General features: G+C 38.5%; 1 protein-coding gene across 2 annotated transcripts in view; it reads left to right on the top strand.

Annotated features, from left to right (window-relative positions):
* LOC126273114 (dedicator of cytokinesis protein 9) overlaps nt 1-26,257 on the top strand; it is a 319,479-nt gene extending 293,222 nt beyond the window's left edge. For both annotated transcript variants that reach the window (XM_049976565.1, XM_049976564.1), the window contains one exon: nt 13,112-26,257. In XM_049976565.1, the coding sequence (XP_049832522.1) occupies nt 13,112-13,346 (235 nt within the window). In that variant the 3' untranslated portion in view covers nt 13,347-26,257. The remainder of the gene's footprint in view (nt 1-13,111) is intronic.
* Nucleotides 26,258-26,864: the final 607 nt, after the last annotated feature.

Here is a 26,864-nt window from a genome sequence, read left to right as displayed (position 1 = left end):
TGTCCTTCTCCCTCTCACTGTCTTCCCTACTTTTTACCTTACCTTCTTCTCCTTGCCTTCTTCTCCTTGCCTTGTTCTCCTTGCCTTCTTGTCTACCCTTTGGTCTCTGCCTTGTTGTTTGAGACAGTCTGTCCTTTCTCTCCCTCTCACCCTTTTTTTTTCCTCTTCCTCTTTTCTCCCTGTGCATGCCTGAAGGCTGACCCACGCGTTTGCACGCGTAGCAGGTGACGGGTAATGAATAATTCCCCGCCCTCGGTAGACAAGTAAGGCACGCACATACCCCCTGGTAAAGGCCAGGCCCAGGGAGGGGTGATTGCCTGAGCTGACACCTTCCGATCATGCCGATTGGTCCCTCCGTCCGTTTCTTGGGAGGTGTGACCTGAGGTGTAAACATTCACCTAAGACGGGAGTGCCCTCTGAGAGGGTCCTCACAAGGAAGGAGCGCGCCATCGGAGACGCTGGCAATCATGGGGGATTCCTCTGCAATGGATTTCTCTTCTTCTTCTTCTTCTTCTTCTTCTTCTTCTTCTCTCTCGACTTCTGCCTAAAAAGGGAAACTTGACCAGCCACCAGCGACAAAAGTACTACCGCCTGCCCCAAAGTTCCTCGTAGTTTCTCGGTCTGAGGACGGAAAGGATTTTTCATCTTTCGTTATCCAGAAGGGCATAGATGCCATAGCCAGATCTGTCAAGTCTTGTACCAGGATGCGTAATGGTACCTTGTTGTTAGAAACTGAGAGCGCCTTTCAGGCACAAAAACTGTTTCAGCCACACTCCTGTAAACGTTCCCTGTCCGGGTGGAGGCTCACCGCACTTTGAATTCGTCGAGTGGTGTGGTATATACTAGAACACATGATGGATTGACTGATAAGGAGATTCAGTCTTTCCTCGCTGAGCAGGGTGTGACAGCTGTCCATAGGGTCATGAAAAAGGTCAACAATGACACTTTTCTTGACCTTTGATAGTGTTCAGCTGCTGTGCACATCAAAGTGGGCTATGAGGTTATTTCTGTTCGCCCCTATGTCCCGACACCTATGCGCTGCTACCGGTGTTAGCAGTTAATCACACTCGCCAGTCTTGTTCTAATGCGGCTAAATGTGTGACTTATGGCAGGGACACCCATGAGGGTGACTGTCCATTTCCGTCTCCTCATTGAGTGAACTGTCAGGGTGACCATGCAGCGTCCTCCCGCAACTGTCCCATCTACAAGGAAGAATGCTGTATACAGGAAATTCAGGTAAAAGAGAAAGTGTCCACCTCGGCTGCTCGCAAGCTATTTGCTAGTAGGAAGCCCATGCTGCTCCCAGCGGGGAAATACAGTACTTTCCTTGCCTCTCCTCGGACTACCAGGGAGGTGGTGACGCAGACATGCGATCTGACCTTTAGCACTATGGTTGTCCGTTCGGCCAGTGCTAAGATCGCCCGGTCAATGTCTCCTCTTCCTCCAATCACCCCTAAGACACAAGCACCTTCATCGGCTTCTGCCAAGACTAAGATCCAGAAGTCAGACGCATGGGCCTTAAAGAAGGAACCGTCCTGTGCAGACTTCCTACGTACCTCAAACTCCCAGCCATCGACCAGTACTTCTACTAAACGACCTTCCAAGAAGGCTCATAGGAAGCAAAGTTCTCCTTCTCCGCCACGGCGCATTTCTTCTCCTGCGCCACCCAGTGGTTGCCACCCCAGGCCGTCATCTGTTTCGCCTGGCCGCACCGCTGGTAGCCGAACATCTGGCTGTTCATCGGTGGAGGAGGCTCCCCCTCCTGGCCATCTTAACAAGATGGCCGACGAACCAGTTGACCCAATGGACGATGACTCACTGCTTATTGATAGCGGCGACAGTGCTCGCTCGAAGCCAGGCCCTCAGCAGCCTTCGAGATGACCCCTTCTTGCTTTTTCTTTTTCTTCTCATGATGGCACTTCTTCATTGGAATATTCGCGCCATTCACTCCAACCGAGAGGACGTAAAGTTGCTGCTACGCTTGCACTGCCCGCTCGTCGTAGCTCTCCAGGAAACGTAGCTACGCCCATGCGATCAAATTGACTTGGCACACTATGCCTCCATGCGTTTTGACTTACCCCCTGTGGCAGGTATTCCGGCTCATGGAGGGGTTATGTTGCTGGTCCAGGATGATATTTACTATGATACCATCACATTGCACACCGGCCTGCAGGCAGTTGCCATCCGAATTACTCTCCCCACTTTTACAGTTTCCATATGTACCGTTTACACTCAATCGTCGTCTGCCGTTACCAGGGCAGACATGATGCAAATTATTGCTCAGCTACCTGCACCATTTTTGTTAACTAGAGACTTCAATGCCCACCACCCCCTTTGGGGCTCTTCAACATCCTGCCTGAGAGGCTCCCTGTTAGCAGACCTTTTCAACCACCTCAATCTTGTCTGCCTCAATACTGGCGCCCCTACTTTTCTTTTGGACACAACTCACACCTATTCCCATTTAGATCTCTCTATATGTACTACCCAACTTGCACGCCAGTTTGAGTGGTATGCACTTTCTGATACGTATTAGAGCGACCACTTCCCTTGTGTTATCCATCTCCTGCATCGTACCCCCTCTCCATGCTCAACTAGTTGGAACATCTCCAAAGCAGACTGGGGTCTCTTCTCTTCCAGGGTGACCTTTCAGGGTCAAACCTCCACAAGCTGCGATAGTCAGGTCGCACACCTCACGGAAGTCATTCTCACTGCTGCTGAATATTCCATCTCTCACACTACTTCTTCTCCACGTCGCGTACCGGTCCCCTGATGTACCGCAGCATGTAGAGACACTTTACGTGCTCGTCGACGTGCTTTACACACCTTTAAACGCCACCCTATGATGGCGAATTGAATCAATTATAAAAGATTACGTTTGCAGTGTCGTCGTGTTATTAAAGAAAGCAAGAAAGCCAGCTGAGCTGCTTTCACAAGCACTTTCAACAGTTTTACTCCTCCTTCTGTTATCTGGGGTAGCCTGCGCCGGCTATCTGGCACTAAGGTCCACTCACCAGTTCCTGGCTTGACGGTCGCAAATGACATCCTTGTGGCCCCTGAGGATGTCTCCAATGCCTTCAGCCGCTTTTCCACAGAGGCTTCGAGCTCTGCTCATTACCACCCTGCCTTCCTCCCTCAAAAACAGGCAGAGGAGGCAAGGCCACCTAACTTCCGCTCCTCAAATCGTGAAAGTTATAATGCCCCATTCACCATGCGGGAACTCGAAAATGCACTTGCCCGGTCACGGTCCTCCGCTCCAGGGCCTGATTCTATTCATACTCAGATGCTTAAGAACCTTTCTCCTGCGGGTAAAGGTTTTCTTCTTCGTACTTATAATCGCATCTGGATTGAGGGCCATGTTCCCACATACTGGCGCGAGTCTATTGTTGTCCCGATTCCTAAGCCGGGGAAGGACAAGCACTTGCTTTCCAGTTATCGACCAATCTCCCTTACCAGATGTATCTGTAAGGTGATGGAGCGAATGGTTAACTCTCGTTTGGTTTGCCTGCTCGAATCTTTACGCCTACTTACCAATGTACAATGTGGATTTCATAGGCGCCGCTCTGCTGTTGACCATCTGGTTACCGTGTCGACCTTCATTATGAATAACTTCTTGCGGAAGTGCCCGACCGCGGCTGTGTTCTTTGATTTGGAGAAGGCTTACGACACCTGTTGGAAGGCGGGCATTCTCCACACCATGGATACATGGGGCCTTGCCGGTCGCCTCCCTCTTTTTATTCATGCCTTTATAATGGATCGACAGTTCAGAGTACGTGTGGGTTGTGTCCTGTCCGACGCCTTTCGCCAGGAGAATGGGGTGCCACAGGGCTCAGTTTTGAGCATCGCTCTCTTCGCCATAGCGATCAATCCGATAATGGATTGCCTCCCAGCTGATGTATCAGGCTCCCTTTTCATGGACGATTTGACCATCAGACGCTCTATCTATCTGAGCCACTGAGGATAGTGCGACTGCAGGGACTTATCTCTGGCATGCCTCCCGTGAGACCCACATTCCCAACTTATTGTCCCACACAATATTCATAGTGCCCCTGCCTGTTAGACTCATTACTCATGGCTTTTTGCTGTTTTCCATAAGAATTCGTGCACTGTTTGTGCATCCGCACAGAAGATGATGGTCAAATGGCCGTTGAGCCTTATATATATGAATATGGTATGTGACTTACCAAACAAAAGCGCTGGCAGGTCGATAGATGTGTGTGCGCGAGTGTACACCTGTCCTTTTTCCCCCCTAAGGTAAGTCTTTCCACTCCCGGGATTGGAATGACTCCTTACCCTCTCCCTTAAAATCCACATCCTTTCGTCTTTTCCTCTCCTTCCTGCTTTCCTGAAGAAGCAACCGTTGGTTGCGAAAGCTTGAATTTTGTTTGTATGTTTGTGTTTGTCTATCGACCTGCCAGCACTTTTGTTTGGTAAGTCACATCATATATATATATTAAAAACAAAGATTCCAAGACTTACCAAGCGGGAAAGCGCCGGCAGACAGGCACATGAACAAAACACACAAACACACACACAGAATTACGAGCTTTCGCAACTGGCAGTTGCTTCGTCAGGAAGGAAGGAAGGAGAGGGAAAAATGAAAGGATGTTTCATTTTTCCCTCTCCTTCCTTCCTTCCTGACGAAGCAACTGCCAGTTGCGAAAGCTCGTAATTCTGTGTGTGTGTTTGTGTGTTTTGTTCATGTGCCTGTCTGCCGGCGCTTTCCCGCTTGGTAAGTCTTGGAATCTTTGTTTTTAATATATTTTTCCCATGTGGAAGTTTCTTTCTGTTATATATATAAAGTCATGTAGTTTATACAAAAATGTCAGTTCTTCAAATACTTAGTCAGGACATGGACCCATGCATTGTGCGGTTTACCTGAGAGAATTGGACAATTTGTTCTATTGTGAGAGAAATTATGCAGAAAAACATTTTCAGCCAATGTTACTAGGTGCAGTTTCACTATTCTGATCACTTTGTGATGGATGAAAGTAATTTGTAATATCTAAAGTAGGTTCTCCGGGGCATATCATGGAATTAAATGAGAAGCATTATCAAGCCATAAAATTCCAGATGTCTGCAGTTCTCACGGTATACGGAATTTTTTATGTTGTATTTAGAACAGTAGTTAGCCAGCTAAAACTGGCAGTGTGACCATGAAAGCATGGATAAGAGAAAATGCTGTGTCCTGATTTCCACATCAATAGATGAACATCAAATGCAAAGCATGTTAGTGTGTGAGACAGCACATGGAATGTGGGATAAGTTTAGATCCAAATATGAGTGATTATGAGAAGCAAGTAAGTTAACTTTAATGCATTGTTCTCATGAATGTAAGATGAATTCCAGTGATTCATTTTTGGATGTAGCTAAGGTTGAAAAAATAGTGCTGCAACACTTAAATGTTGAAGACAATGTGTCGGACATAGCCATAATGGTGGAATAACTCCATGTCACTGCCATAAAAGTACAAAACATTTAACACAACATGGGGTGGTATGCTACATGGCATCTGATCAACAAACTGTGGAAATGTTGAAAAAATTCTCATCAAAGAAGAGTAAGAATTAGCAAGGATGACGATGGAGTTGGTACATTGCAGCAATGGTGATCAGTAAGCAAATGAGAAAGAAAGTTCAGCCTGATAAAACCAACATTTCTGAAAAGGGAAAAATATGGTTTGCTGTTAAATGTTTTTATTGCAAAAAGTGTGGACATACAGCTCGGAACTGCTGGAAGGAAAAGCAAGACATGTAGGAACATAGCAGTGTTGAACATAAATCTGACTGTGCGTGTATTGTCTCATTGTATACAACATTTCCTGTTCCCAGAATGTCATACTAGACTTTTGCAAAATGGCTCAAGTACGATTACTTGGATGTACGATGATGGATGGTGATAGGTCGCATCGCATGCCTTTTTGATGGCAGTGGTTCTCTGAATTTTGGTCTATAACAGTGGAACACTTGTTGCTCAGTGATGATAAAGAATGTGATGTTACCATTATGGGGATTTTCTTGTCCGTCGACCCTTCTGATTGGAAGTTTGAGGGACTTCAGCAGTTCACCTATATAATAACATGAAACACCCACAGCCGTCCTTACAGTGGTATGTATTATACGGCTACCAGTTATGGCGTTCAGTATGCCATCTTCAGGCCTTTGCTGATGCTGAGGAGGTTAACTCAAATCATATACACAATTCTATGAGTGGCCAGCACCTGTGAACTGATTTTTACAGAATACCTGTAACAACAATGTTGTGTCTCCAGCCATCAACTACCAGTTGACTGGAGAAACATCTAGTGAGTTGGTAGTTAGTAATGTATTTTTGGATTTGTTACCATTGTTTCCTTTTTTATTTCCTTGGGGATGGATGTACTCTTTTTTGTGATTACTGATGGGATATTAAACAATGGGAAATCCAGGATGGAATGTAACGATATCGTGAAAAGGATAGTTACTGCTCATCATATAGTGGAAATGCTGAGTCGCAGAAAGATATTACGAAAGGACTGTCAGAAAGTTTGCTTTTGGTCAACAAGGCCTTTGTCAAAAATAAACAATAGTGTGTGTGTGTGTGCCCCCCCCTCCCATACACACACGTTTTTGCAACTCAGCATCTCTGCTATATATAGAGTAGGAACTACCCTTTTGATATTATTGTTGACTGATGAGATATTACTTTCACCTTGCATTGGTGTGCTACTTGTAAAACTCCAAATGAATAATTTGTTTGTGTTGAGAATGGAACTAGTTCACTTTGAAACCAGTATGAAAATCCAGTAGAGGCACTGCAGGCAATGTTGTGTGCTGTTAGCAAAGGCCACGCATCGCTTGTCTGCTGCCATAGCCCATTAATGCCAAATTTCACCACTTTCTCGTAACAGATACATTCATTGTATGTACCGCATTGACTTCTGCAGTTATTTTACACACTGTTGCTCATCTGTTAGCACTGATAATTCTATACAAATGCCTCTGCTTTTGGTCCATAAGTGAAGGCCTTTGGTAGCTGCATTGTCCATGGTGAGAGGTAATGCCTGCAATGTGTATTCTCAGCACACTCTTAACACTGGGTATCTCAGAAAACTTAATTCCTTAACGATTTCCAAAATGGAAGCTTGAACTGCTATACCACGTTTAGAGTCTGTTAATTCCCGTTGTGTGCTCATAATCATGTTGGCAACCATTTCACGTGAATCACCTGATTACAAGTGACAGCTCCACCAATGCACTGCCGTTTTTTACCTTCTGTACGCAATACTACCACCATCTGTGTTTGTGTATGTCTCAATCCCATGACTTCAGTCACCTCATTGTAAAATGTTTGGAAAATATAACCATTCATCCATAGTGGATTGATGCATGAAACACAGAAACATGTAACGGAAAACAATTTTATGCTAGCTTTCAAGTACTAGCTCTTTTTCTGACAAAAGTACACACATAACCACACAGACACCCAAATACTCAGTCCTGTGGCCACAGCAAAGCTCATAGTGTGCACTTTTGCTAGGAAAAGAGCTAGTGCTGGAAAGCTAGTGTGAATGATGTTGTGTGTTAAATTTTTCTGTGCTCCACTTATTGATTGTTATAGGTGAGTGGTAGCCTTTCTCTTATTTTATCTACTGCTTCATACAGGAATTTCCATAATTATTACTGAAAATATTTGCCAATTCTGGCCCGAGATGCTGGAGTTGCTGGTCATGTGTGCTTGAGGTGTGCTTGCTTCTCTCGTGTGTGTGTGTGTGTGTGTGTGTGTGTGTGTGTGTGTGTGTGCGTGCAACCTGATGTGTCTTCTTTATGATGAGTTGCAATGTGTCTTTTTCTACATTGTTCGTATTGATAGTCTTTCAGACATAATCAGGTCTCTACAAATCATATATTGTGTATTCAATGCTCTTTTGAAATTTGATCTCACTAGCAAAAATATGGATATGCATTATCATTTTTAATGCCAAACATATGGATACAGTTCACTTCAGTGGCTCAGTGTCTATACCACATTATTTCAAAGCAGAAGAATATTGCTAAACTGTTCTGTCCAGTGAAATGTGTTGATTTTAGAGATACGTCTTTATCCTATGGCTGTTCCAACCTTCCATGAGCTTCCAAGGCAGGTTTTTATAGACAGCCACAATTTCAAAGCTACATACGGGTCATTTCAAAATGGCTACTTTTCCCATTTACCCCTATTGCATGCTTTGTTCTGATATTCTTGTCATTATAGATTTCCTCTGTTTTCATGAAACAGTGTTTCACTGTTGTGCGCTAGTGTACTGTGTAAGACAAAAAGAAGTCTTCCCTATGCTTCCACTCTCAAAGCGTATGACAGAAACGAGCTAAAGTTTCTTCTTGGAAGAGAAAAACATTCAACAAAGTACAAGAAAGAGAGAGAGACCAGTCACAAAAAGACCCAGGGAAAGAAGTAAGGAGAAAATGAGAATGAAAATGGAACCATTAGTGGTGACATAAAAATATAAGATACGAAAAAAGCAACCTATAGAAGATAAAATATGAAAAGCAAGAACATATACTACACTATGTGATCAAAAGTATCTGGACACCCCCAAAATATATGTTTTTCATATGAGGTGCATTGTGCTGCCAGGTACAAAGCACAAAAGCGTACAGGCCGACCTTGTCTGTTGACTGACAGAGACTGCTGACAGTTGAAGAGGGTTGTAATGTGTAATAGGCAGACATCTATCCAAATCATCACACAGGAATTACAAACTACATCAGAATCCACTGTAAATATTATGAGAGTTAGCCGGGAGATGGGAAAACTTGGATTTCATAATCGAGTGGCTGCTCATAAGCCATACATCGTGCCCATAAATGCCAAACGACCCTTCGCTTGGTGTAAGGAGCGTAAACATTGGACGATTGAACAGTGGAAAAACGTTGTGAGGAGTGATGAATCACAGTACACAGTGTGGCGATCTGATTACAGGATGTGGGTATGGCGAATGCCCCATGAACATCATCTGCCAGCGTGTGTAGTGCCAACAGTAAAATTCGGTGGCGGTGCTGTTATGGTGTGGTCATGTTTTTCATGGAGGGAGCTTGCACCCCTTGTTGTTTTGCTTGGCACTATCACAGCACAGGCCTACCTTGATGTTTTAAGCACCTTCTTGCTTTCCACTGTTGAAGAGCAATTCGGGGATGGTGATTGCATCTTTCAACACCCTTGGGCACTTGTTGATAAAGCACAGCCTGTGGCACAGTGGTTACATGACAATAACATACCTGTAATGGACTGACCTGCACAAGAGTCCTGACCGAATTCTATAGAACACCTGTAGGATGTTTTGGAACACTGACTTCATGCCAGGCCTCACTGACTGATATTGAAACTTCTCCTCAGTGTAGTACTCCATGAAGAATGGGCTGCCATTCCCCAAGAAACCTTCCAGCACTTGATTGAACATATCGCCCATTTAGGATCAAAGAAACGTAACTACAAAAACAGTGTTTGAGATAATTCGATTTAAAGGTTTTGTCCAAAAAACTGAGTACTTTCTAATAGTTTTTCACAAACCATTCTATTGTAAATAAAAAGTATACTTCATTGACTGTTGTTTTCTACTAGGTGTTACATATTATAGTCACTCGATGGACACTAAAGAAATATTTAATGAAATTATGCATGCAGTTACGTTTGTCCAGTCCTTAACTTAATGGCTGCTGCTGTATAACTTATGAATGTCAAACAAATAATATGCAGCTTTAACCGATATTATCATATTAAAGATTACTGCAATTGTGTTAATAATGTCTTTATAAATACAGATTACACGGAACAAGTTATGGGAATGTGTGTCAGTGCTTTCAGTGAGTACTATAAGCAAGAAAACTGTTTTACAGGAAATTTATTGTCAGTCTTTGATAGAGAATACATAAAACCCATCATTATTTTCACTTTGGGTTATTTGTCTGCAGTATCATTGAACTTACAATAAATAATTTACAGGTAACAGAAATAATATTCTTCTTTTCTAATCTTCACATAACAAACATAAGAAAAATCCTTTTAACGAAATACAGTGCTCCCTCGCACTTGTTTTTCTGTCCGTGGATTGCTGTTTCAAAAATAATACAACACAGACATTTAAACGAGCCAAAACTAATGGTTTACATGAAATAGCTACGTGATGAACTAGCAATAATGAAAAGGAGACAAAACCAGAAAATAAACATGAAGTCTATTCCTGTGATTCTTCCACATTTTCCTCATTTACTAAATCGTTAGCAGCATTGAGTCCTTGATATAATGTGTGATACCTAGGAGGTATAATACCCTTATTACATAAATCTGTAAGATCATCTTCTTCTTCTTCTTCTTCTTTTTTTTACTCGTGCAGAGAGGACTCTCGTAAGCTGGGCATAGAGTATTGTCTTTAGGTCCTGAATTCAAAGAATTTTGTAGGCCAGGTCTTTTCTTGGTGTGCAAAACTTGAAAGTCACGATCATCATAGGAATACGTGAAAAACATTGCGTCACATTGATCTTTCCTATATTGCATCCAAACATCTTAAGCCATTTCACAGTTTCTCCATTTTCATTAGTTTTCCTGTTCCGAATTATTTTCTTCTGAAGCTGGTTGAAATCTAAAATTTGAGTGTTTTCCATTTCTGTCACTCTATACTTGTTGGAAGTCTGGAAGTCATACTTAGAATTGTATACCAGCCAATGGGATCAAAAACATCCACGTTTACTTTTTCTTTCAATGCTCGCATGCGCTGAGTCTACTTCCATCTGTGAATGTCCAGGCTCAAAAAAGCATTGATCTATAGTTGGAATGTCCAGTGTATTCACTGCATGCAAACACATAGTGCTCATGTTGGCATTCCTGTTCTGGCTCTAAATGTATCAGAAAACAAGGTTATTGGTTTTCCTTGTGCATGGTTTTTTCAAAAAAATCTCACAGCCATGAAGCCACCTCTATGGACCCCCTTTTTTGCTGTTGTCTTGTTCCACATGTAGCATTCGGTTTTGTTTTCTCCTACACTAACAACTGTGAGATTGTACACGGAGAGCCTTCTTTTATAGAATACTGCCTTTGTATTCACTTTAGAGCAGTAAAGCACAGCTTGTAAGCGAAATTCAGCTAGCAAAGATTTGCCTTTTTATACCTGACTCATGACATTCTCTTCGCTCTTTCTCAATTACATGACATTCATCTCTTTTTTTTTTTAATAGTATTACTGATTGATATTTCTTACAAAGGTTTCAGAAATGTCAAATGTCTTAAGAAAAAACTGCATACACACTTGATTCGTATCAGATCTACTTATTTAGGTACTGCCTTTGTAGCTCAACTGACCCAAGATCCCACTAGGCTCTATGGATTTATTGTCTGTCTTGCTCAGTAAACTTTGGTGCACTGTTATGGACATTTGGAGCAATCTTTTGGCTTCACATTTCTTGCAGGAACTTCATACTTCTTCGTAGAAATATATGCCCTACCATGCTGTCAATTGATTTTTCTTTGATTTCTTGTCCATTCCTCTTTAACCGTTACCCTTTTTTGTTTTCGTACTATTCTCAGTTCCAGCATTGTCATCTGCAGTTTCCCCGTCCTGATGGTGGTGATTTACTTGTGCGCTAGTTGCATCCTCAGCAGTTTTTGTGACATTCTTCACAAGGGACATTCCATGTTCAACACTGCTGTCTGTAACAATAACATATCAGGCATTCAAAGGAAGGGAAAAGAAAATTAACTAAAACTGCTATAGTGTCTAGAAATTGTTTGGCTACTCACCAGAATTTGTAGTGTTGTCCAGTTCATAGGAAGGATCATCATCTGTATCTGAACCAGTGAATGTCCTGACCATCTCCACATCACGTTCTTCCTCAGCTATGAATATAAATATAAATAATAATAATAATAATAATAATAATAATAATAATGCAACAGCTGTGATTATAGTACTTACTACTGAAATATATACACTACATCAAATTCTGTTCCTTCTCCTGCACATTTGAACCATCCTCCTTCCTCTGGACTCCATAGCACTCCTACTTGCTTGTAGGCCCATTCACAACTGAAACAATATTTATCTTCCTTGCCAGGAAGTAGCATTTCATTGTTGACACACAGCGATGGCGACAATGCTTCTAAAGAGAAGTAGCGGGAAAAGCTACTTCTAACAGTTCTGTTAGAATCAGAGAAATGTAAGAGCTGTTCCATTTCACAAATTAAAGCTGTGTCCAGTCGTCTAAAAACAGGTCAGCTCTTCCGTCTGTCTGATTCTTACTATTTTTCGTAAAATGTAGATACGTTGACAACTAAAATGGAAACCACATAAGATGGAGTTACGCTTGTTTGATCATAATGTAGCTTTGATTTTGTGTGCCTTTTGGTACTAGCAACTCAAAAGTGGCAAAAAATCTGCCTGATCGTAAATGGGCGATATGCCTGAGAGTGGAAGTTGTCATCAAGGCTAAGGATGGACCAACACCTTACTGAATTCCAGCATTACCGATGGAGGGCGCCACAAACTTCTAAGCCATTTTCAGCAAGGTGTCCGGATACTTTTGATCACATAGTTTATATGGAATGTTACACAAGGAGAAAGTGAATATGGAGGAAGAGAAGTTACGATAAATGTGTAGAGACAAGAGCACCAGTTAATCAACGCATGCATTGTGAAACAAATTCTTCAGTGTCAAGCAATGAAAAGTCCTGGATGGAATAACAACAATATGATGAGTATAGATTGCTACCCACAACATAGAGGAAGCTTTGAGTTGCAGATAGGCACAATGAAAAAGATTGCTAAAATACTAAGCTTTCAGGCAAAGACCTTCTTCTAAAATAGGAGCTGGCTGCTGTGGCCGAGCGGTTAGGTAAGTGGAAGACTGGAAGGCACAGGTGTCATAAGTGCTGTTCTTATCCAGGATTTATGGAGGAGAACAAAACAAGAAAACTTCAGCTGTGCATTGTACCTTACAGATTTCATTTTTTACACTCTTAAAGTAAAGATATGTTTTTGCATGTTGAAACACATTGGTATTAGCTTGTAGTCATCATTCTCTTATTTGCTACTGCTTGACTGTACCATTTCTTGTAAACATTTCTGATTAAGCCTCTTTGGTTCCAGGGATTTTGTAAAAATATGTTATACAGCTCTCCAAATAAACAGCAAATTAATTACCCAGGACCAGCTGCAATATCAAGAAGTGCTTCAGCAGAATTACCAGAAGCTCTGTCATAATTTGTCAACTTTGTTGGGTGAGTCACTGTGGCCTGATGAAGAAATGGGAGTTTTCAAAAGAAACAGTCATGTGTTGTTTGGTGTAATAAGTGGATCATCAAGTGCCTCAAGTACTGCTTAATAATGGGATTTACTAGTGATCATCATTGTCACATGACTGTCCGTTTTTATATTCTTGCTCACTGGTACCAAGACTTCAGTAGTACTTTTGTTATTTCTTTCAGTGTGGCCAACACAAAGCCGTGGATTGTTTGTCTTGAGGTCACTGCTGGATAAGGTTAATTGTCCTTGCTGGTAAAGGAAAATGACTTGATGTGTTGCAGCACTGATTATATTTTCTTGGATATTGTATATCCACATTGTAAGTTTCTACTGTGTACTTATTGTGTGAATGTTTAAGATGGATTGTTATTTTGGTATTTGTGCCCTATACTGTATCAATAGGGCATTCAGGGTTACAAAATCTCATTCATTCTTGCAAATAAGATTTTTTTAAGGGTCAATGAAAATGAAATGATACTTGAATTTCTATTTCATTTTGTATCTGTTGAATGAAACACATTTTTAAAACGTTGGTCCTGAAGTAAATTAAAAATTGTAGGTCAGTCACACTGGGTTACAGATGTAGGAGTTAATGATGTTACAAAGACTGAATACATTATTTTCTGCTTTGTACTTTGTGAATTAATGAAGAGTTAATGTTAGTGTTACTGTTGAGAGGAGCACAAATTGTAGAAGTTTTTGTATGGAGGTATAAATTTTATCACACAAATATAAAAAGGTGAAAGCTGGTAATGTCATGTGGTAAAACAATGCAAATTTTTTTGTTGATCTTGTATCTCAGGTGCACTGACTCTCTACTTAAGTGTTCTCAATCACATAGCCATTTGTAGGACCAATATTGTTAAAGAGTGTTTCCTTGCAGATGTAAATATGTAACTTTTATCTGCTGTGTGCGTGTAAGAAAAGTGTTGTGTGCAATAATGAATCTCTTTGTATGTCTGTGGCAAATCTGTGGTATACCTCTGTTAATGTAATCTACTTATCTAAATTGTGCTGTGAATCATATGAGTTTCTGAAAGATGCTCTGGAAACTGATTTTATTCTTGGAAGATTGTGGTAAAAGATACATATATTGTATTTTACAGTTCAAGTGCAATCACATAATTTATTTACAATTTATTTTAATGTAGCATTCTGATGATATCATGAATAACATAAATTAGTAGATGTTTTGCTATTAATTTAAGTAACAAGAAGCAAGACATCAGGAACTGAACTCATTATTCATGATGGTGGTTGAATAACTATGTTAATTATATGTATATATTTTTACTTCTGCTACATCACTCATAATGAGAATCTCAGTTTCATGATTGTTTTATAACGATTTGCTGCCTTTCATCAATGATTAATGTGTAATGTTATGAAGTTTTTCACCACTGAACAGTGGACCAATATGTAGCACATTGTCCATGGGAACTATTGACAGTAGATAATCCCATTTATAAGACTGTCATCTAGAAGGATTTCTTTGTGTATTGAAAATATTTCACTATAATTACTGTCTGGGTAACAGCTGTTTCCAAAAGTAATCGAATGTTCAAGCAGTGCATAAGCCTAATGAAAATAAAAATATTTTAATAAGAGATAGTGTGAGTGAATGAAAACTATAATTTTTGCAGCACCTAATAGATTAATTGTTGTGTGCCAATTTATATTAATACTGTGTATAGATGAGGGCTTAATTTTAAAGTCCATTATTTAGAAAGTTCTTCCCATTGTTTACTTTAGTCCCCGCTCCCTCTTTCCATTTTTTCCTTTTTCATTATGTGAGGAGGAGGATTGTGGAGAGAGTTGCTGATAATCAGTTTTGTTTCGCATGTGACACTTCCTTACGATTTAAGTTACGCTCAACTCTTGAGTCAGTGTCAGCTTGTGTACATCATCTTATGGGAGAGTTGAACTTTATCTAAAAGAAGGCAGTCTCTGCCTTATACTAGTTCAAACTGAAGATTAATAAGAACATTGGCATAGCAGCATTATAGGTAGAGATTAAGAACTCATATATACCAGTTAGTTGACAGCCATTTGTTGAATCTATCTTGCAGTTGGCTACTGACTGCTCCCCCCATACTTCATTTGTCAACAGTAGACTTTTCCTTCTCTGAATTTTTAAACACATTTAACTGCAGTGATTACATTGCCATTATTTAAGTGTTTATTATCTTTATTACATGTCTCCTGTCTCCCATAAACTCACATTTCACTAAATTGTGTAATTTTCATAATTAGTTTGTCACAATATTTGTTTCATGGCTTTAAAAGAGCATTATAAGCATACATGCATACTGTTGCCTTCCACATATCATTTGTGCAACCCATTCAGTGACCACGTAGCTTATGGCCCCTGTCAGTATGAAGAATTAATGAGATCTGATTTTTATAGTCTCACTCATCTCATTCTCAGAAAGAGGGTGTCATTATTCTTTTTTCACTGTAGCTTTGCATTAATTTTATTAGGAAGTAAATACTAACTGACTAGATTCAGTCTATTGGCAGATATTCATTTCAATCAACATACAACATAAAGCTGATAGTCTGCTTACATATGCCCTTAACTACTTAAATATGATCTGTAATGATTATGATAAAATTAAATGCTACAGAATTAAGTAATTAAATGCTACAAAATTGAATGTTTTCGTATTTAAGGGAAATAAGTATTGAATAAAATGTAATTTAAGTGTATTTTAACTCTTTCTGTTTCCCTTCCTACAAATCTTACACTATACAGAAAAGTTTTTTGTGTTGTGAAGTGCTTGATAAAATTGTCTGCTTACGTGGTTTTAGCATATTCATGTAGAAGATTTGAGTGTTTGAAAAATATTTGTAATTTGTAAATAATGTATTTGCGATTATATATAAATGTATTGACCAGTTTTGTTGCCAAAATTCAAATTTTATGTATAGTATATCTGCTATATAGTATATCTGCTACAGGTATTGTATATGTATTATTGTAACAATATAAATTAATGTCAGAATTAAGTGTGTATTATAAGGCACTACAATTCAGGATGCACTGCCATCACTTCATGTAATATAAACAGTAGTGTGATTTGTATTTAAGATCCAGTTCCATTTAACTTTACATAACCAATTCAATTTAATTTACTTGCATGTGCCCCTCTTCTTGACAGTTGACATAGTTCATGAGTTTTGTCTGGACTTTGGTGAACAGTACTGTGTAAGTTATACTATTATTGGTATCACATATTCCATTATGTAGTCTGTAACAGAAGATAAATATTATTTTCTTTACAATAATGTGAACAGAAAGAGGGGGGGGGGGGGGGGGGAGTTTTGTGTGAACCAGGAAAGAGTGAAGTACCTTTGGCTTATGAATATTTACATTTATTGAAATTTTTAGTTTTCCATAATTTGTGCATAAACTTTAATTCTTATTACTTTTCTTAATAGAACTTCTTATTTGCATTTTACTGTACAACATAAAGTTGAACACTCAAGTCTTCTGTGTTCAGTGTTTCCAGTGCTTTTTGTATGTAAGTTAGACATCTAATACTGATTTCAGCAGTTTCGTAAATGTGATACCAGTTGGTTGCAACTGAATGTTTATTCAGTAATTCAGTCTTCACTTTTTAATGTATCTATACCCTTTTAATTCTATGCATTTCCATTATCTTCATCACGTTTGACAAGTAAATTATCTATCTGAGAGCGGTACTGAGGTGAATGGAATGGGATACTAGTCTCATTTGGTTCTCTGTCCATTCCATAGACAAAGTATGTAGGGAAAACAATTCTCTGTAACCTCTGATTTCTACCTGTATCTTTATGTTGCATGTTATTCGTGACTACTCTAATTACTAGTGGCATGCAACAGTATCTAAACTTTGGAAAATCCAGGATGGAATGTAACAATGACACAGAAGCAAAGTTGCTACTAACCATATAGCAGAGGTGCTGAGTCATGATAGGCACATGAAAAAGATTAACACAGTTAGATTCAGATAGACAATTGTGTGAATCTTTTTGTTGTGCATATTGCGACTCAGCATCCTCGCTATATGGTGAGTAGCAACTTGCCTTCTCTGGTATTGTTACATAGTATCTAAATTTTCCTTGCCTGTGTGCTCTGTATTGCATTTACTTTCTTTCTTTAGCTGCCAGCAGTAAGTACTGATTTTTTTATAGTCCTCTTTGTGTAAATGTATTGATAGCTACTCATTTGGAAAAAGGATCAATTTGTACAAACATTCTCTGAGGTCTAGCTGTATTATTTATTCATTTATGTATTTTATGAATTATGATTGTTTCATCATACTTTCTGAGACATGCCTGAATTTTTTTTTGTGTGTTTATAATTGTTTCTCTTAGGTAAATTCACTTGGATAAGAGACAGAATTGTTGGGCAGTATTTACAACGAGGAGGCAAATTTCATAGCACTATAGACAGATGGATAAAAGTACAAGAAAGTCCCCCAGCTTTCAGCACTAGTTAGTTTCTTCTACTTTTATATGTCTGTCAGCAGTACTAAGAGTTTTTCCCTAAAAATGAGAATGATATAGGGACACTTCTGTGCTGAAGAAGAAGAAGAAGAAGAAGAAGAAGAAGAAGAAGAAAGGATGTGCTGTTTCCTTTCGAGTCTCCTATGATCTTCATTTCTTTCTGAGCATTCCACTTTGTGTCTTCATAAAATTCTGAAAAACACTCTCTCTCTCTCTCTCTCTCTCTCTCTCTCTCTCTCTCTCTCTCTCTCTCGTGTGTGTGTGTGTGTGTGTGTGTGTGTGTGTGTGTGTGTGTGTGTGTGTGTGTGTGTTGTCTCGCGTGCACACAGGCGTGCACCCGCACATGCGTGCATGTGCATAATACAGTTTTTCAATGGCTTTGATGCATTTTCTGTTTATAGGCCCACACTATTTCAAATAAGGAGAGCATGAATTGCATTGTAATTGTGATAACTTGGGTATTTTGTTGATAACCTTTAACATCGCAGCGTGTCAGCAATCTTTGGTTAATATATTAAAAAAGTAAAAACCTGCCTCGATTGCGATAAAAGCACCTAGTGTTGAGCGGTAACTCAGGTTTTGGCGTAGATAACTACACCTCTCTCAGGAGATTTGTTCTTAGGCACTTGTGGGTGGTGGTGTTCTGAAGAAGGTGTAGTTATCTACTCTGAAACCTGGGTTAACACTTAACACGAGGTGATTTTTCGCAATCGAGGCAGGTTTTTAGTTTTTTAATATTTTGTTGATACTTAGCAGTATCCAGAATAATGTTTTTGTGCTACTTCTGTGGTAAATTTGACAAGTGGAAAATTATTAGGTCATGATTCTGTCACCATAACCTGTTGACATAAGGGTTTCGTGATCAAGGAAGCATATGAGACTAGTTTCGTTCATTCTCAAGTCTGGATTGCTTCCAGTTGTAGCAGTGAGGAACATTTCATGCAATGCATTGATTGTAAGTGCAATTGTGAGTTATGTATTAATTTTAGTGATGGGTTTACAGTAATACCTGTGATGAATTCCAAAATAATCTTTAAAAATCTTGAATACTTGGTGCTCAGCAGCTTCCAGATATTTTTTAAAAGACATTTTGTATATATAATGAGCTGCACTAGATATTTATGTTTACCCAAACTGCTTTTTGGGTTCCTAATCCATATTCAGTGGCATTTGATACAGTGGAACTGTGTACTGTGTTATAGGGCGTATTTCAGATCCAAGCATGTCATCGCTATAGAAGTGCATAATGTAAATATACTTATATTACTGCTAAATATGTACAGTTATTGTTTTGTAGAAATCTATGCACATAGAATTGTTTGTTCTTCTGTATCCAGATCCAGTTTTGGCAAATAAAACATTTCTAGTGCAGCTCATGGTGTATAGAAGATGTATTTGAATAAAAATACTCTTTGTCGAACTTGAAAACATAACACATGTTATGCCCTTCTTTCATCTTTGTTAACATTTTGATACCTTGTGTCTAAGTTTCCATGTAGACTTGTTTGTCCTTAATTTTGCTTCTCTTTCCTCATTTCTCTCGCCTCATACATCTGCAAGAACATCCATTTGTTTCTGAAGTATATTATGTCAGTTCAAAGGTCAATAAGAAATAGATATTTATGTGTATATATATTGCTTGTAATTATTTAAAATTGTAAGCAGATATTAGAATGCTTCTTCATTTGTAAATTTCCTTTATATAGCGGAATGGTTAGTGAAACTTGTGTTTGTAATATAGTGTGTGTACCTGAAATTATTATTATACTGTTGAATATTGTTTGATTTATTTCTTTGAAAGTATCACAGTGTGAAATAAAATGTTGGAAATGTGTTTGAATGGAAGTTTTAGACAGGTATTACTTGCGGATGGTAGTTCAAAAAATGATTTCTCTGTTGAGTTGTTGGGTGATGTGCACGTTTTTACTCAATCAGTGCCAGAAAATTAGATCTCTAGTAGCATTCTGTGTAAAATATCATTGCTATTGTTCACTAAGCAGACTTGTAACCTTTGTAATAGTAAGCATGCAAGATTAGAGACTGAAAGATAGTTCTATTTATATCAGTTAATTTTGTTTTCTTTTGTGTAGCAAAAACTGTGTAATACATTGTTCAGTCTGCACTTCAGTGAATTGTGACAAGCATGAACATTACAATAAGAGTTGTTTGACACTGTGTTCTAGAACAGTCGTAACTGAATTTTACATCATTCACATAATGCTCATAAAACTGATAAATGCTCATGTTAATTTTTGTCTTGCCAAATGTGTGAAACACATTCTCTGATTGGTTTAAATGGCTTTAGTTTCAATTTGTTGTAGTTTTTGTTGTATGTATTTTATCTGGTCTTACAGAATCTAAAAATTGAAACTTTTTTGTTTCACATATTTTTGTACATGTTTAAGTAGAAAGGCTGTCATTTTATTGAAAAAGATGACATTGTGTCCAGAGCAATGTCATCTGTAAGCATTTACATATCAGTATTATGAAAGCATTTATCTACAAAAAATGGCAGAGTAAAACGTAGAAACACTGTGGAATCAGTATTACAGGTTTTATTTTAAAATATAGACGTGTTCATCATATGCCATTCACTCTCAATGTCTCCGCCCTCTCTTTCTCCAGCCCCACACACCTATTTAAAATGGCACAACTTCTTGAGTATTTATTAAGACAAAACTAAAATATGATCTGTTCTCTCTGAATTCATCCAAAAATTTGGTAAATTAAAAGTGATAATAAATGTGTGGTACCACTATCTAAAAAAATCAAAAGACATTTTCAGTAATATATCTCCCCTCTGGCCCTAAATAAAGAACGGAAAACCAGAGAATTAAAAACTTAAAAAACACTGAAGTGCATATCCTTGTTAGTATTTGATAACATTTCCATTGGGTTTGATGTCATTGCTATAATGTTCTGAAGTTTTATACCTTCTCTTATAAAGTGTGTAGAATCCACAAAGCGAGTCTGACAAACTTCAAGCTCTGCTTTGTGATTGTTACTGCTATCACATTTGATCCTTGAAAAATCCAAGCAAGTCATTATTGGAAGGTTGCAGAGCTGGACTTCAGGCAGGATAAACAAGGATTTTCTGTGTGTAAAGATATGTAATTAATTTGCGCTCTGTTGAATTTTGGGATAATTTCAACATGTTACAGAATAATTTCATTCTTCATTCTTCATTAATTGTTGGGTTATGGAGTTCACTGCAGAAATACACTGACTGGCATGAAAACACAACACTTCAATTTCTTACAAAAAATTATTTTACATGTTTTATTTCAATTTACAGTCACATTTATAACACTGATCTAATATTTAATGGTAAAACAAAGTTTTATGCTCCTGTCCAGGTCCTTAACAATGAAAATAAATAAATAAACAAGTTAAGCAAGAGGTTCAGAAGTAACATGAATGGATTCACAGTTTTAAGTGAATTTTGAGACAGCTAATGAAGTTAATGCACCCTTGAATGAGCAGAGTATGTGCTGATGTGAAACTTGAGCAGAGTATGTGCTGATGTGAAACTTCCAGGCAGATTAAAACTGTCTGCCAGACCGAGGCTCGAACTCAGGACCTCTGTCTTTCGTGGGAAAGTGCTCTACTGTCTGAGCTATGCATGCATGACTCACACTCCATTCTCACAGCTTTCCTTCTGCCAGTACCTCGTCCCCTACCTTCTAAACTTCAGAGAAGCTCTCCTGCGAACTTTGCAGAACTAGCACTGCTGGAAGAAAGGATGTTGCGGACACATGGCATAGTCACAGCTTGGGGGATTTTTTAATGCACCCTTATTTTGCTTTTCTGAGCGTCCCTTCAGATAACTCTCTTCACATCTTCAAAAGTGTGTATTAGCGCTCTGGCAGTAATCGCATCACCCAATCTTTCAGGCATGCTCCTGTTTAACGCTGCAATGTACTTCTCAGGGATCATCTCCCATTCTTTCAGGAGGGCCTCCTGCAGATCCTATAGGGGCTCTGAATGGTGTGGGCTGGCTCCATAAGTGCTCAGTATGATTCAAAACAGAGCTACGGGCAGGCCAAGCCATAGCATGAATCTCTGCTTGATCCAGTAACTCTTGCTCAGTTCTCGCAATGTGGACACACTTTGTCATGCACTAGTGTAAAACCATCACCAGTAAATAGGCTGAAAGGCGCAACACTCCCCAGTAGGATTTCCTCCAAATGTCGATATTCTGTAAGGCTCCAGTGTTCCATTAAGACTAAATCTATTCTTGCAATCTACTGATTGCTGCCCACATCATCAGAGAACCACTCTGAACAGGCTTCCTGGATGTAGATATGCAAGGGGAATGCCTTTTGATGGGCTTTCCCTACATCCTCTCTCTACCATCAGGTGATTGCAGGCCAAATTGTGACTCACCAGCATACAACATTTGCTTCCATCATTGTATTCTTCACCCACGATATTCCCTTATGAAATGTAGTCTAGCTGTGTGATGGTCTCGAGTAAGTTTTGGGCCTGCAGCCCATCTCCTGGATTGAAAATTGACTTCTTCCTGTCTTCTTAGGGTAGTCTGTTACTAACACTGACCTCCTTGAATGTAGTGTAATTTGATTTTGTGATTCAATGGTGGTGGTGTGATGATGGAGGAGAACTTGAAGTTGGAAGAAGTGACCAACTCTTGCAATGTTGGTCTCCTTGGGCCTAATCTTGGTTTCCTTGCATAGCCTGCAGTTTTGGGCCTGTATCATCTCTCAGTTCTAGAAATCATGGAAGGTGTAGTTCTCAGCATTTCTGCTACATAATGTATCCTATGACCACCTTCCACCGAAGCAAAAGCTTTTGCTGCATCTTCAGGGTTTAACGGCATGTTTACTCCAAGAATCCGATTACAATAATCACAGGAAGATCCCACAAACATTTGTGTTTGAAATTGGAATAATACAAGGGACAACAATAAGGGCTACAAGAGCAGGAAAACACTATTGCCTCACATCCATTAATGTGTTTTTCAGGTTGTGCTGAAAAAAAAAAAAAAAAAGAAAAAACACAATGAAGACTAGAGCAATGAACAATCTAGCCTTCGTTGTTTGCTCACAAAGCAGTACCAATACTGCACCAGTAACATACTTCCACTTAAAATATAGGATAAAGTGCTATACTTTGACTAAATGGATAATTACACATAATTTATTATATGCTGCATTTTCATTCTGGTCAGTGTATTTCTGTCCCTGTCAGTTGATTAAACCACTCTTAAGTTCATGCCTATGATGACAGTTTATGTTTACAGTCTGTGCAGGGCATGTATTCAGTTTCTGTATTTCCATCCTTAAATAGTCTGTCCAGTTTTTTATATTACTTTCAAAGGTTCCATAAAAGTCATAGAGTGACTGCACACTGATGTGTGTTTCCTGCACAGTGACGTGTATTTCAGTATGAACTGATTTCCATAATGCTTGTAATCCATCCAAAAGGATGCATACTGTCAATATGGGCTCAACGTCACACCAACAGGTGGAACCTTATGTCGTATTCACTGTTTTCTGGTGTAGTCTCTTCGTTGTTCTGTACAAGGAAGTTAGATTTTACCAAATTACAAGAAAGCTGCAATATGTTAGTTGCATTCTCATTCTTTTACTTTGCAGTAAAAGGATATTTTTAACTATGTATAAAGTACAAAGTTATTAATTTTTAGTGGTGGGTGGAAATGAAACAAAAATAATGTTGATTAAATATTTTCTCGTTGGGCACATTTTAGGAAATTTCCACTGCTGTTTTCCGGTAACCATTGTGTATCTTGAAATATGTGTAAGAGATCTGGTTTATTCATTTCAGTGGCAAGTGCTTGCTGGTAGGTTGTCTTAGAATATCTTTATATTTAATCTTCATATATATGTGAGTCATTTTTTATATTCCTGCCTCTATACTTTATGCATGGAGAGATCATCCCCAAAATGAATATCAATACTTGTTCTTTAATATGACTCAGGTATACAGTTGTCGATTGTTCAATAGAAGAAAGGTAATTCTTTGTCCAGCAGAATTTTCCAATTCTTTTATTCTCTGCAACCCTTATGCACCTAAGACGCTCAATGACCGTCTTAGCAATGTGTAAATCCTGCAAAGGACTTTCAGGTCTGAGTGGCATCAAAGATGATATTTTTTTACTAATATGTAGGCAATAATCCACTAATGTTTATAAAGTAGTGGTGAAATAATGTAGCAGTATGTAAAAACACCACCTTTTTATTTTGTGCCTTCATCTTTATGATAAATTTGACTATTCTTTCATAAGTGTTCATGCTATACACATCTGTTTGCAAAACCTGTCTGACAGAATGACCTGGGACAAAATAGTCTCCATGTGACGATGAAGTTGTTTTAAAGTACCCTTCACAGTAGCAAACAGAAAAAAATATTCAGTCTCTCATCAGAATTTTTTTCTTCAACAGGGATTATAAATGGGTGTTTAGTTTAATCTACATTAAAAATAAGTTTTGTCTTTCATCCGTAAATGAATTTTGAATACATGATTAACTGTGTGTGGCAGTTCTGATACTGAAGACTTTTTCTTTGCCTACTCATGCGTGATTAAAATAGTTACTGTGGTGCAACTGGGAACCCTTACACCTGCTTTTGTGCATTATGAATTTCATTTATGTACTTTTTCAAATGCTTCTGTTGGAAGAATATGCCTAAAAATTAGCATACTCTTTCTTCTGACATTTGCAAAACTCCATCTTCATCCTTTTTCTTCATTTTTTTTAATTAGCTGCACTTTTCAATGGACCTCTGCTTTCCAGCAACGAACATATGTTGTAATTTGCTGTTGTCATATGTACTTTTTGCTCTGCTTTATTTACATGTTATTACAATTGTGCTGATAATTTCTTCTGTTTCTATGCTAGGTAGGTGTCGGGATTCCTTAGAGCATCTTGCATTAGAAAATGACTGATTTGAGGATTTTTTGTAGCTTAAGGTACTCTCCTACCATGTGCAACTTACATCTTTGACAATATTTGTTGTACCTCACTTTGGGGCATGATTATTAGTGACAATAAGTTCAGTTCACAAGTATCCTTTGGTATATTGAGAAGAATGCAGCTAACAGCCTATAAAATTAATGTCTTCATCCATTTTGTGGCACTGAAAGTGTGCAGGGCCACTTGTGCCCATCATCTGCAAGATTTGTTGGTTTAACATCAGTTGACACCAACACGTAGCACCCAGACATTAGTTACTAAACTAGAAAGAACTTGAGCAGGGTTTGGCATTCACAAAATCTTGTAAAAAATCAGAAAATTTGAAACAGAATGGAATCCCAAGCTGTTGAAATTTGTAAAAGTTTCCATTATCAGGAAGAAGGGAAGCAATAGAAAACAACAGAAATCAATATTTATGGCTATGTAAGTGATGGTGACTTAAATGTAAACATTTGTTTCAAAAAAGTATTTATGTATATTTCCTTTTGTCTCCTTGTGTCTGTCAGTCCTATTTCATTTATTTCTTCTTCAGTGGCAGGCTGTCATTGAGATTCTGGGGTAGTGCTCATTTCCAAACCTCTATTCACAACTGCGTTTATTCAAATTCTCTTGCACTACTGTTATTTTGCTTACCCTGCATAAACTTTTAATGGGAAAAAATGCCATTTTCAAAAATACTACAAATATTTGCGGTTTTTAAATGAATACTTTAGTAGCAGTTCCATTTTAAGTAATTTCTTACAGAACATGTCAATGAAGTTGGTGCTACCTGCAGTTGAGTCATTTGTCATCAGAGAAAATTATCATTTTATCAAACTATGAAAGTACTAACAATCATAAGTCGACATCAAAAGCATATAAGTATTACTGTGTAAGTATTGGATTCTCAACAAAACAAGTCGAAGGTATTCATAACAAGTTTACCAACAATCTTCTGTGTGTTCAGAACAATGCTCAGAATTTTTGTTTGTAGTTCTTTGCTGACAAGTAGGAATTATTTATTGCATGTTTTCTTCCTAGCTTGACAGTTACATTCTTTCCACATTGTGCGGTTGTGAGTAATATTTTCATTCACTGGTGCATCTCCTACTTACTTACACATTTCTGTTGTGTATATTATACACATTTAAGTGCATACAACATGATATGCTGTAGAATACTAGAACAGTGTATGGCGTTGTTACTGTGATGAAATTGCGGTATCAGTTACTCTCTATATTTTGTATGCTTAAACATAGTTGTTATATCCCCTGTAGGCATTAAATCTAAAGGATTGCAGTTCATATGTTCTCACACATTTTTATTGGTTATGTTGAGCCAAGTTTGTCATTACTGTATCAATTGAAAAAAGAAACAAAATTCATAAATATTGTTAAATGTTCCTTATGTTGTGTGTGTGTGTACATTTTGTGAACTGTCATTATCAGAGTAGGACCCACGTCATGTGTATCCTGATTTTTTGTCTTTCATTTTGTATGTGTATTGTTCACAGACATTATTGTAGAGAATTTGTTAACAAATAAATGTAGAATATTAATGAAAATAATGAGGAACTATGTAATTTGTTATATTTGTAAAACTGTGTAATAAATGGCTTTTTGAAAACATATCAATGTTTAAATGAGAAATGTTGCTTTCATATATCAAATAACCAATTTTCAAAACAAAGGAGAAGTCAGTTCTCATTCAAATCACTTATCAAACCAGCTCAGTTTGTGGAGAGCTCCATACTGATGGTCAGAGAGGAGGAGGATCATGGTACCCAATTAAGTGCTGAGTTGTGAGTATGCTTCAGCCTCACATCATCAAGCTAAATGAGGCACACTGGAGGTTGCCAACAGTGGAGGAGTGGCTGGCACAGACGCTGACATAGAACATGTCTAGTCTTGTCAAACATGCATGAGAAATCTGTCAGTTTTGGTATACCATTTCACCCATGCCCCAACCCAAATAAGCTATAAAACCACATGCCCATTGACTACAGGCTTGTTCAAGGGGTGATGTGTCGCCTGTCAAATGTAATTTAGATCTCCATGCTATTGACTGTTGTAGCTCTATGTGTTTGTTGGACTTGTGCACTGCCTATTCTTGTATTTCGGGTAAGAACTGTTTCACCACATTTCTACCATTCAGCTTATGGAAATTCAGTTGAA

This window comes from Schistocerca gregaria, chromosome 5, assembly GCF_023897955.1.
Source record: "Schistocerca gregaria isolate iqSchGreg1 chromosome 5, iqSchGreg1.2, whole genome shotgun sequence".
Taxonomy (NCBI): domain Eukaryota; kingdom Metazoa; phylum Arthropoda; class Insecta; order Orthoptera; family Acrididae; genus Schistocerca; species Schistocerca gregaria.
This window is presented reverse-complemented; position numbering and strand designations above follow the sequence as displayed.